This window comes from Lissotriton helveticus, chromosome 3_2 (assembly GCF_964261635.1).
Source record: "Lissotriton helveticus chromosome 3_2, aLisHel1.1, whole genome shotgun sequence".
In the NCBI taxonomy this organism is placed as follows: domain Eukaryota; kingdom Metazoa; phylum Chordata; class Amphibia; order Caudata; family Salamandridae; genus Lissotriton; species Lissotriton helveticus.
This window is the reverse complement of record NC_136062.1, coordinates 254553210-254566529: the sequence shown is the minus strand read 5'-3', so window position 1 is coordinate 254566529 and position 13320 is coordinate 254553210. Positions and strand designations below refer to the sequence as shown.

At 46.5% G+C, this 13320-nt stretch overlaps 1 protein-coding gene across 2 annotated transcripts in view; it reads left to right on the top strand.

Moving 5' to 3' along the window:
- NRG4 (neuregulin 4) overlaps positions 1-13320 on the top strand; it is a 252899-nt gene that overhangs the window by 45312 nt on the left and 194267 nt on the right. For both annotated transcript variants that reach the window (XM_078684633.1, XM_078684634.1), the window contains exon 2: positions 1715-1781. In XM_078684633.1, coding sequence (XP_078540759.1) covers positions 1772-1781 — 10 coding nt within the window. In that variant the 5' untranslated portion in view covers positions 1715-1771. The remainder of the gene's footprint in view (positions 1-1714; positions 1782-13320) is intronic.

Here is a 13320-nt window from a genome sequence, read left to right as displayed (position 1 = left end):
AAGTGACTGTAATTGATTGCAAGCATTAGTTTTGCCCTGAGTACAGTCAACATAGCCACTATAGATGGACTAGCTAGGCGATAGCTTAATCGTTTTAAGTGCCAGAATTATCTTGTTAATTCTCGGCCTTAACTCCCTTATGTTTTTGGATGCTGTAGCCCTCTCTGTTACTCATACCCCAAGTAATTATAGGCGGTAGCCGTTCTAATTCGATGCTCGCCTAGGGACCAGGTTGCTTGCATTTTGTGGGGGTATTTGACAAAGATAATTATCTTTGTCTTATTTTCATTGATTTGCAGGCCTTTTTTCTTGATTGTATGCTGGTAGACTTTTTAATGCTCTTTGGAGCCCCACCCTAGTGAGATCCATGATCACTGTGTCGTCCGCATACTTGAGGGTTCCCAAGGTCGCCTGGCACAATCTCAGCGGTACCAGGCTGTTGTCTTTCAGGGCCTGTTCCAGGTCTGCTGTGTACAGATTCAATAATAGAGGGGCCAGAACACAACCCTGCTTTAGCCTCGCGTTAGTATCGATTCTTGAGATTACCGTTGTTGGACTTAATTTGACCCGGACCCATGTCCCCTCATAGAGGGCTTTTATTGTTTTTAAGAGGGTTGTCTATATCCCCCAGGCTTCAAGCTTTGCCCATAGTTGTCCTCGATTAACTCTATCAAAGGCCGTGGAGCAGTCTTTAAAGCAGCAGAACAGGTCAGTGAATAATTTGTATTTTAATTTCTGTATACCTAGTTCCTGCATTCTTGGGATGCCAGTTATGAGATATGATCCAATAATGCTGTAATATAATTGATTTTAATTACACTGGCCTTCATTCGTGTATAGCGAGTTTATAGAATGTCTTGGGTAATTTTAGATAATTTGAAAGATTTTACATACTTGATATATCATTTTTATTTTAGCTATCATATTATACATATGCTAATTTGAAATGATTTGTTCATCCCTTGCATCAATGTTATTAATCCTGTAAACAAAACTAGCTTGAAGTTTATAGAACACATCAGTGTTAAAGACCTTTAGTTCATATGGTAGTCTTTACTATATTGCTTTGAACAATACTACTGGTTGTTCCAAGCTGCCATCTCATTTTCCCCATAGAAAGTCCCCTGATTGATCCTGAAATTCCCACCGATTTGCTCTGATAGTATCTGATTAATTTAAATCCAAAACACCCATGTAGGGCCAGATTACATTAATGATGCATTTGTACACTGGTGACTGCTTTTCCCACCTAGCATCCAGTATTTCTGTGTCAGGTGGACAAGGTATTTTACTTTGGCAAAAAACTTTACATTCAGAAAGATTGGAATGGTTTCCTCCAAGCCTTGCTCCACGCACTTTGACTCATCGAGAATATTCATAACAGGCCAGTGTCAGGTTTTATTCAAAAGTGAGTCTGGTGAAATGGTCCTGGTTGCATATGAGGGTTTACTCTTAATGGAATGTTGCCATGGCCAGTTTTAAGGTCACCTGCTGAGCAACCTGATGTTACAACTGGGAGTTACTAAAGTGTTAGTCAACTGGAACACAACAAAAATATGGCACTGTGATCTAATTATGAATCTGGACTGCAGTTCTTGCTCTAGAACCATGGGTGGATTATAACAGTGTAGTGAAATGTAAATAGCTTATTTTGAACTGCAGTAAAACATAGATTATGTAATGACATTCTAAACTATGATTTGATTTCTTATAGGTATTATTTTTTACCAAGGAGCAATTTGATCGGGCCTAAAACTGCTGACAGAATAATATGCCAACAGGTAATCTTTTTACAAGCTTGCTTAAATATGCTATACTAAATGCTGATGAATGTTCTGCACAACTAGGCAATGTCCAATCATGTGTAACATTAAGCATTAGTTATATCAGTCCTGTTTGAAATGTTTTTAAATTGGTAGTGGGATGATGCTACTTTGTGAAAAGCAGGGAGTGGCCGCTTAGTAGACTAATGTGTCCACTGCGGGGGCTTCTGTTCGACCTCATGGTCACTGATACAAATCCCGTTGGGTCTACTCAGGCTTTCATTGATCCTAGGTCGATAAAATGAGTAACGTTGGGTAACAATAAGCATCTGTTATTCAGCACCAAGATGCCTTTAGGATATCCAAATGGGATACATGTACATGGAATGATGATGAATGGGATTCATTTACACAGCCAGTTGTTATTTTGGGAAGCCTTTCATGTGCCCTTCCCTCTTGCACCTAAGGTCTCCATCCATAATCTAAAGAAGAGAATGCCTATTGTCCTTCCATCCACCATAATACGTAATCCAATTTTCCTACATTCTCACTGGAACCCAGACTGTATCCCTTGTTCCTTTTGCGGTTTATTTCTATGCTGTGGGCATTTGGCTAAGCCAAGCATGGAGTAGACAGCAGAACTGCTGAGCTCCTCTCTACCTCCGCCCAGACGGTGTCACAAGCACCACAAAGGATTCTAAACCACAATAGTACATCCCTGGACTATGTAGGGCCACCTCGTGACCACCGAAGGCAACGAGGGGTAGAACCATCCCCCCTCATGACATGAAGGCTGTGAAGCAGTGACGAGCTGGGAAGGAGATCTGCATTGAATACAGCGAGGGGACCAGTGCAGCTGAAGGACTCAACCCTGCGGCCCTTTGAAGCGGGTCATGGGACCAGCCAACTCATCGGGATAGTCAGAATGCGGTATTGGTTGGTCTGCCACTACCAACCTCAAATTCCTCTACTCGCTGTGCGGCCTAAGCCAGGTCGCGCTGATCATTTGGAGACCAGGTGCACAAGTTTAACTTCTTTGCAGACAATAGCCTCACACTCACCAATCCCGCAGACTCCCTCGCTTCCCTACTCCCCACTCTAGAGGAGTTTGAAAGAGTCTCAGGCTTCAGGGTCAACCTTGCTATATCTCATATACTCAGTATCACAATACTACTAACTGACCTCCTAACCCTTATGGTGAAGACACCCTTCAATTGGGAAACCATTGGATTATATATCTGGTACTTGCCATCACGGGAAACTTAGAGGGATGGTCAAGAACCAATGGGATACAACTCTGCAAATATATTTTTGAAGACCAGCAACAATAGCGGCCGCTTTATTTGTCATGGTTAGGGCACATAAATCTAATTAAATTAACATTCTCCCTAGGGTTTTATATTTATTCCAAATGCTCCAGACTCTGATAGTGATTTCAGTTATAATCCAACTCCAGAATAACATTTGTGCATTTATCTGGGCAGGGAAAACTCCATGAATCTATAACAAAATCCTAATGCTCCCAAAGGATAGTAGGCGGTTTGGCATGTCCCAACCTTCTGGAGTACAATTCGGCGGCTCACCTTCGATATATTTCAGTATAGGTGGTGTATGATCGCGAAAGGCACTGGTTAAATATTTGCAGGGCAGGGGGAGTGGCCGAACCGCGGACCAAGATGGCCGCGTAGTTTTGAAGCCGTGCTTGACTCCCCGGACCAAAGTGCCATCCATGAGTCCCTGTGCCGCAGAACAGCGTGGTGATGACAAGATCGTACCATCGTGGCACCTGGACTGCGGCGACATCTCACTGCTGCTGATCGGTGATCAGGATCTACAGCGCCGACGGGGTGCGTACTGTGGCCTGTGAACTCCCCCAAAGCCGCGGCCTTGATTACGACTCGCGCTCTGTTGTGAGAAGGTGGGCGGAGCTCCCCAGGGTCACGGCGTGCACACGTCTCAACTTGAGAGGAAGCTGCTGAGGGGGTTGCCTCGCAGGTCTTTACCTCAACTCAGAACAATTTGCGCACACGCACAAAGGCATAAGCTCCGCGCTAAGAGAGGAGAGTCCCCCTGCACGTGGAACTTGCCCTCTCTACTGCCAGACTTACTGCAACGCCCCTCTCGCCACCACTGCCCAGTGTAGGACAGATCGAGGGTGCTTAGAGTATCTACACGACCTGTTTGCCCAAATACATTGCAAATACACTGCGCTGTTCCATTTGCAGGGGGATTCCCATGTTGAGGTTTAAACGGCCGGGTGGTCACTGCCTGTAACACCCGGATGACTTTATTGGGGACCACAGTTCATAAAGGAAGCGGACAATACAATTGTCAGATCGTGGAAATGTCCATTGTGATGCTACTCCATGCAATCCCTTCCTAAGGTCATGGGCAAGGAAAATCCGAAACAGCGAAAACTCATTTTTGAGAAAGCAGGTTGAGGCTCGGACTCAACGACTAGCAGGATGGCAGAGGGAGGAGATCAGGCCGCAGCCCCGTGTGCAGGGCAATGAGGCACTTATGGCAGAACTCAATGCGGGCTTTCAAGCTCTGGACACTTGCTTTGCCGCTCTTGACAAACGGCTAGACAAAATGGGGGCCAGGCTAGATCAGCATAACAAGAGACTTGACACGGCTGAGGGCAGAATATCAGATCTCGAGAATGGCTCGGCCCAGACCACGACACGCTTGGAGAGAATAGAACTGGCCTATTGAAAAATATTGCAATGAAGAATGAGGACCTTGAAGCCAGGGGGAGACGCAATAATGTTCTTATAATGGGAGTGCCTGAATCTACAAATAAGGGTCGCTTGGATGGTTTTGTTGAAAGCCTTCTAGTTGACTTGTTCGGTCTGAAGTCCTTTACTCCCACTTTTGTTGTCGAACAGGCACATAGATCTTTTGGTCCGCAGCCTAACCCGGGCGATCCACCTCACCTATCATGGCACGGCTTCTGAACTTTAAAGATAGAGACACTGCCCTGCGGATGGCACGGGAACGTGGGTCGTTGGACTGGCAGGGCTCTACCATCTCCCTGTACCAGGACTTCACTGTGATGGTTCAGGACGTCCGTAGAAAATTTGCACCAATCAAAGCCACGCTACTCAAGACTGGATTAAAATATAGAATGCTGTACCCTGAGCGATTGAAAGTGGAGGTAGACGACAGATCTAGGATTTTTGAAACTCCAGCGGACACCCAAGAATTCCTCAGAATCTGAGCAAATGCAGGACCTTCAAGGAAATCACCTACGGCCTGAACGTCCGCCCTTGGTGCCCAACGCTGGCTCCAGTATGGAACTGTTTTCATCCAGCTTAAAGAACTAATCACTGCAGAACATTGATAAGTATTGAGTGCATTTGCCTCAGTTTTTGATTGCTTTCTTCCCTCTCAAGATAGTTTCGGTTTTTTGGACTCAGGGCTCTGGCTATACCGAAATCTTTTATTGCATTTTTACAAGTTCTGGGGATAAGGCAAGGCGTTGCCCCCCCCTCTGACCACCCCTGTGCGTTTGCACTTGCTTGTCATGTTTACACACTAATGATATGATATGATATGATAAAAGTTATTTATAGAGCGCACGTTCGCCAACGGTTTCTTGGCGCTTGGGTGGAGAGGCTTAAGACCGAGGCAGTGTGAAGGAGTTAGTTGTATGCCTGGGAAAAAAGCCAAGTTTTAAGCGATTTCCTCAATTGTGAATAGGAGGGTATTTGGCGCAGTTCCGGAGGGAGAGAATTCCAAAGAAGTGGTGCTTGGGTCGAGAATCTCAGACCACTGTGTTTTTTTCGTTTGAACATGCAAGGGGACAAGAGGTTCAGACTGGAGGAGCGTAGGTCGCGGAGGGGGACATAACGATGGATTCGGGAAGCAATAAAGGACGGTCCATCGGATGACAGGGCTCTGTGAATCAGGCAGCCGAGTTTGAAGAGGCTGCGCTTGATCACTGGGAGCCAGTGAAGACTCTTGAGTAGGGGTTTGGTGTGGCTAAACTTCGGCTGGCCATGGATTAGCCTGGCTGCTTGATTCTGGACCAGTTGAAGTCGGTGGGATTAGTATGCAGGAATTCCAGCATACAGTGAGTTGGCGTAGTCGATGCAGGACATGACTAGAGCCGGGCTGACTTGGATGAGGGCTTCATGTGATAAAAATCTACTTATTTTCCTGATTCTGCGTAGATGGAAAAAGCAGACAGAAACCACCGAGTTGATTTGGGTCTTCATGGAGAGGTCGCTACTGATGGTGACCTCTAGGCACTTGACCAAGATGACTGGGGATAGCGGGCAGCCCAGGGAGAGGGGCCTAATATTGGAGTTCCAAGGGTTGCCTGGGGGCCCTGTAAGACCAGCTCTGTCTTATCGGGATTAAGCTTTAGCTGGGATGCGTTCATCCAGCTACTGATGAAGGTCATGGTGGATTGAACGTTCTCTATAGAGGAAGGAGAGGGATCGATGTTGAAGATGAGCTAGAGATCATCAGCATAATTAAATATGACTACTGCTCTTTTCTGGAGTTCAGAGATCAAGTGTAGGATGTATAAATAAACAAAAGGGGAGAGAGGGAGGAACCCTGAGGGACTCCACAGGTAATTCTTTTTTTCTCCAAGGAGAAGCTGGAAAGGCGAACCGCTTTATAGTGGTTGTTGAGAAATGAGGTGAGCATCGCAGCGGTGGGCCACGGATGCCGGCGCTCTCGACCCGATCGAGTAACAAATTGTAGTCGACTTGGTAATAGAAATGTTTGCTTTGAACAGTTGAAGGGATTTGGGATTTCCCCTATGTCGAAAATATGTGCTGGGTGGGCGGGTTGGGGGAGGGGGTTTCTTTAGTTATAGGGCATCATTTGTTCCAGACACGACTTGTTTGCCATTGTATTCCACATGCTAATGTTGAGGCATACATGTTTTGTGTTGCTCTGACCACATTTGATGTTGGCGGATAGGCTCTCCACCGTCTCGGACATTAATTTCTTTACATGGAATGTGCAGGGTTTGAACAATACCAGGAAGAGGAAGCATGTGTTGAGCTATTTACAGTGCCACATGGCTGACATTGTTTTTTTACAGGAGACACATTTATCCCCTACTGCCCACACAACATTCGCCTCTAGCTGGGGGTGCACAGCTATTTTGCAAACTATAGTTCTTACTCCAGGGGAACTGCCATACTGATACACAAGCAGTTGCCCTTCCGATTAAATCACGTGCATAATGACAGTGCTGGGCGTTTTACTTTGGTAACAGGGAAGATTATGGGTTACAATATCGCTTTATTGTGTATTTATGCACCAAATGTTGATGACCCTGGTTTTTTTCATACTTTACATGCTCTGTTGCTTCCCTTAGGATCTGATTACATTTGTTTAGGGGGGGATTTTGACCTTCTTTTGCAGTCTGAAATGGACAGCACTGCAAAATCCCCTGCCACAAAACCCCGAGCTAGTAGGGTGCTTGGTGATATTTGTGACTCTATAGGGCTAGTGGACATATGGTGCATGCGTTTTCCCACTGGCGCAGTAAATACTCACTATTCGGCCCCCCACAACACTTGGACACGTTTGGACTATTGGCTTGTGTCACATACAATGGCCCCCTGGTTTCGGTCCATGACTCATGTGCCTCGAACTTACTCCGACCATCCACCGGTCATTATGCATACTCGACTACCTAGACCTGAGGGTAACGAAAGGCAGTGGAGGTTTCCGGGACAGGCTCTACACGATTCGGTTTTCTCAACGGAAATTCGGGAGTCAATATTGACCTACTCTAACCTCATTGTAGGCTCTGTCAGTACTTGGGAGACGCTATGGGAGGCATTTAAGGCGTATATAAGGGGGGAATGCATTGCTAAGCATGCTGGAATACTTAAATCATTGCGAAGAACAATTGCTCGTATGGGGGACCGTCTAAAGGTCTTGGACGAAGAACAACTCAAGAATCCAGACCCTACTAAGCAAGCCAGCCGCTTGCTGTTACTGAACGAGTTCAGGGAGGCCGCTGACAGTGAAATACATTTTTTGGGGAAGTATGCCACCACCAGGCGATATGTTGTAAGGGACAGACTGGGTCGCACACTGGCACAACTGTTGAGGCCTTGCACGGGAAAAGCTTACGTTGCATCGATCCGCTCTAATGATGGGCAGATTCACAGCTGAGATTTTGGGAGCATTCCATCAATACTACACAGCTTTACACACGACACAAACTGGGCGTGATGATGAAGACTATAGGACATACTTAAATGAGATCGCCATGGCTTGGTTAGAGGATTATATGCAAACGTTTTTAGCAGAGCCATTTTCTAAGGAAGAAATTGCCAGCGCCAAAGATGCCTTAAATGGTACCACAGTGCCAGGTCTGGATGGCTTTACAGGCATATTTTATAAACATTATAAAGACATTCTCGCCCCGTAAATTCTCGAGGTTTATAACGAAGCCCTGGAAAATAAAATGCTGCCTCCCACGCTTCGCGAGGCAGTAATCGTCTTGCTGCCCAAGCCTGGCAAGGACCCATTGAGCTGTGGCTCTTATAGACCGCTATCACTTTTGAACTTGGGCTATAAAATCCTTGCTAAAATGATTGCCTTGCGACTAGAGCTGCTCTTGGATCACATTATATCCCCGGTGCATTCTGGCTTTGTCCCCCACAGATCCACGGCGCTCAATTTGCGTACGTTGTTTGCAATGCTTCACAGAATTGCACCGGAGGTCCCAGCTTCAGCGGTTCTACTCGATTCAGAAAAGGCATTTGATTCCTTAGAAAGGACCTTTATATGGGACATGATGAGGAAGTTAGGCATCCCCAAAGGTTTTATAGACCTTATGTCATTACTCTATGCCTCTCCCACGGCTAGACTCCGCCTGAATGGTACTCTGTCCACCCCGTTAAATCTAACACGTGGTACTAGGCAAGGCTGCCCTCTATCTCCTTTACTTTTCATTCTGGCTCTAGACCCTTTGGTTCACCACTTTCAGAAGAAACACCTTCACAGAGGTATTCAGTTCAACACAGGCCCAGTCCTGGTCTCTCTGTATGCGGACGACATGTGTTGTATGTCCGACAACCACAGGACAATTTGGATCTACTGATTAGAGATATTCTTCGATTTAGTGGATATTCGGGACTGGGCATAAACTGGAGCAAGTCCGAATTATTCCCCTTGGCGATGGGCACCGTTGAATGGGAGTTTGAGTTCCCGTTGAAATGGTGTCATGACTCAGTCAGGTATTTGGGTATCCAGATTCATAGAGGCGGACCAGATGGTGAGGCTGAACTACGGTTTGGCTATACACAAGCTTGAGGAGCAGTTAGAACGGTGGATAGGCCTCCCACTCTCCATGTCTGGCAGAATTGCATTTATGAAAATGATTGTTTTCCCAAAGTTTCTATACATGTTTCAAAATATTCCTATTCCACTCCCTGACAGTTTTTTTAGGACCCTTAGATCACATCTTATCAGGCTCGCATAGGGCGGCAAACGGCCTAGGATTAGATGACTTTACCATATGAAAGGGGAGGGCTGGGGGCCCCGGTTTGTAGAATATATTACTTAGTAGCACAGAGTAGTTTTGGCCATTTATGGTATCATTCAGATGCGAGCATTCCCTACAACAAGCCTGAATCAGACCTGGTGCTCCCAACTCCACTGCCTGCCATTTTACCTGAGGGGTTTCCTCGTGACCCTAAAGATATTCAGACTGTGTCCACCACGAGCTCGGCGTGGTGCAAACTATAGCGAGTCGCTGGAAGCGGATCACTGTATTCTTCTGAAATTCCCGTAGCTCACAATCTAATTTAATTTAATTTAATTTAATTGCGGGTTTATATAGCGCTAGGAATCGACTCCCGGAGGAGTATCTCCACGCTTCGACCGCTGGGGAACCCGTCCTGGCTCACCCTGAGAGATGGTCCCAGATGGGTATCTCTAAGGTGCGGCCAAGCATCCCCGGCGATCTGGGGGGGGCCGTTGTGAAGATGAGGCAAGCTGATGCCCAGAGTTGCCGCGTGTGGTCTCTGACTAGAGTAGGCACCGAGGTGAGAATTATCGAGTCCGCTGACCCTGGTCCACGACCCTGCCGCGTCGGGAATCGAACCCTGGTCCCGGGCCGTTCTCTGCTTACGGGTCTGCCGCCTCTAACCAGTGAGCCACACTCCTCAACCAGTGAGCCACACTCCCTATTACAGACGAGAAATTAGTTGTTCGTGTACTTAAATCCCACTCTATGACAAAGTTCTGTGACTTAATCCCAGATGGACAGGTATTCGATAATGTTGGGGGGGGAGCGATGAACCCGACTGTCCTTTATGGACCAGTTTATTTTCAGCAGGATGCGCAGGGCTCTGCGTGCCAAGATATTGGAATATCTATTGGAACCACAGTCCTTCGAGCCTCTATCCCTTTTGATAACAAACTCAGACGGGACCCAACTGATTTCTAGGTTATACAAAGCCACCATGACTTTGATCCCAAGCCATGATACTAAGATGCGAGAGACATAGGAGCATGATTTGGGACATCCTATCCTTGATGACCAGTGGGCATCCTGTTGTTCGCAGATTAGGGAAGTTTCCCTTAACAGTAGGCACAAGTAGATACATTTTAAATACCCATGGAGAGAGTATATGATGCTGGCCACGCTACACACTATCGACCCATCCCGGCCTCATAACTGTCGAAGTGTGGTAGCCCTTATGCTGATTTTCCCCATTTGACATGGACTTGCCCTAGGATTGCGGAGTTCTGGGTAGTCATATTCGACATGATATCTCGGATGACCCTGTTGACAATAGACCCCTCCTTGGAGGTCGCGCTCCTGGGATATGTCTATAATATGCCCAAGAAGCTACGCAGGTTTATTGCACTAGCATTGCTTTCGGCTAAGCGCGGGATAACTCTCAGATGGGGTAGTAAACAGCTTCCTACAAAAGACGCATGGCTTGCAAGTCTTTGATATTGCAACACAAATTGCGAATTATATGCCACATTGCTCCCACCAGGCCAAGCGATATCTGGAATCTGTTCAAGACATATTTGCTAACCTTGGAGTCTGTTGCCCCTAGACATATTCCAGACAGTATAGTTCCAACTGGTGTGGGTTGAAGGATTGGATATTAGAATATATTGTTTATATGTTTTCAGACATGTTTGGGAGGGTGATGCACCAGAAGTGTGGCTCAGGGGTTAGAGGCAGCAGACCCGGAAGCTGAGATCGGTCCTGGACCAGGGTTCAATTCCCCGCCTCGGCGGGTCTTGGGCTAAAAAAAAAAATTCCACGGACTTGATAATTCTCGCCCCGGTGCCTCCTCGACTCACGGGTTCACACTCTGCGACTCTGGGCAATAGCTTACTTAATCTCCACAACGGCCCCTCGCGGCGGGATGCCTGACTTTCACCTTGTGGATACCCTGCTATCGCACAGGGGAATATCAGGACGGGTTCCCCAAGCAAGCGCCGGGAAACCCACTGCGGGTAGCTGTGCGCTATATAAGCTCAACTACATTTACATGTCAGTTTGTTATGTTTTGCTTTGTAGATCATGGCATGATGATGCCCAATGTTTATACGGATCACAAGAAATGTGCAGGAACAATTGTGGAATTGAAATTGCTTTGCATATGTCGTATAATGATTAATAACATTAAAAAAATAATAATTATATATATATATTGGCAGTGCAGCGATTTGCCACCTGCTTTTGGACCTAGCATGGCTACTGAGGTCTGCATGCCCCAAAAGCTCTTACATTGCCACCCGACCAGGATAGTTTTAGATATTTGGTATCAGATAGGGCTCAGAAAGGGACTAACAACCTTCCTAACCCCCAATACGCCCTTAGCTAGAAACCTGGAATTTACGCCTGCTGTATAGGCCTTTTTGGAGTGGGAGAAGGGAGACTGCAGGAATGTGGGCAACCTGTTCCAGGGTCATGACATTAAGTCATTTGAATAATGCAAACTAGAGTTACACAGCTCCATTACTATCAGCTCTGGCACTGGGTACTACATCTCCCTAAAACTGTGGTGGCCATTAAACATTTAGAAAATTGGTAAAGTCATTTGAGAGCACTTATGGATTGATCTCCAAAATCTAATTCTTTATACAGGACTCTAAACCCCGATCCCTTCACACCTAATAAACGAGATGGACAAATGATTTGGTCCTGCTATGTTATGCTATGTGCAGCCGTAGCAAAATCCCTCCAAAGTATCCCTCAGTAGTAATATGCACATCAAGTGATATTCGATGGTACCTCACCCTAGCATATTTACCCCATGACTTCAACCTCTGCTGGCGATGTAACCAACTGGTGGTTGCATTCAAATCCGTGTAGTGGGACTGTGCGTACATCTAGTCATTTTAGTAGGAGATCCTGATTCATGAATCATATCAGGGCCACCCTGGACTACCCTATCCCACCTACCCCTGCTGCTGTGCTCATGGGGAGGCGATAGACAGAAATGACGGGCGTGAACTATACCCTTACACGCCATAACAGGGTTGGCCAAGCCATCTTCACCTCTCTCCTACCTATGGTTTCACTGGATATGGCAGATCCTAGCCATGGAACATATCACTCACAGCTAAGCCAACACGGATAAGAAATTCACTTGACTTTGGCAACCCCTCATAGACTATATAACCACACTTTCCCCGGGAAAGTCCTGGAGGATGAGCCAGAGGCACGGGGGCTAGGAGCAGGCAGCCTCCAACATCAAATGTTTAACACAAATAGGGCCGCTCCCAGTATAGACCACAGTGCTCAAGTGTTAAATTCTGAGTGTGGGCAACTTAAATTTGGTAACTATAATGGTTTTTAATCTAACTCACTCTCTCACGGGCCCCCACTTAGTTTAGAAGTGCATCCTAATCGTCAGGTGTATGCCCGCCCTATACCAAACCGAGTTTCTAGAGAGCGTGGACTGGCCAATGTTGATGCATGACACCTGGTGGTGTGTGAGACCAGTCCTTCACTTTTTGTGAGATGCCCACACTCACAATTTAACACTTGAGCACCGTGGTCACTATAAAGGGAGCGGCCCCATTTGTGTTAAACATTTGTTGTTGGAGGCGGCCTGCTCCTAGCGCCCCACGCCTCTGGTTCCCTCCCCCAGGACTTTCCTGGGGATAGTGTGGTTATATAGTCTATGAGCGGTTGCCAAAGTCAAGCAAATTTCTTATGCCCACACTCACAATTTAACACTTGAGCACCTTGGTCACTATACTGGGAGAGGCCCCATTTGTGTAAAACAACCCCTCATAGACAACATGTCAAATCTTGAATTCAGTAGTCTCACACTGCAAAGACTTAGGACCCTGCAACTCTTTGGCCACCCCTCAGGCGAGGTTGTCTACTTGTTGCAGGGATGGCGAATACTACCCTTTCTCCTATCCTTTTCCTCCCGTCCTACCTTCCACCCCTGCGTCATCCCGCCATCCTTTGGCTAGCACTGCTCTCAATTACATACACACGATTACCTTTTCAGAGGGACTGTTAGGAGTGCAGACATCGTGTATGAGAAAATGGGGGTGAGGGTGGCTATTTGTTGCACCCCTATAAACA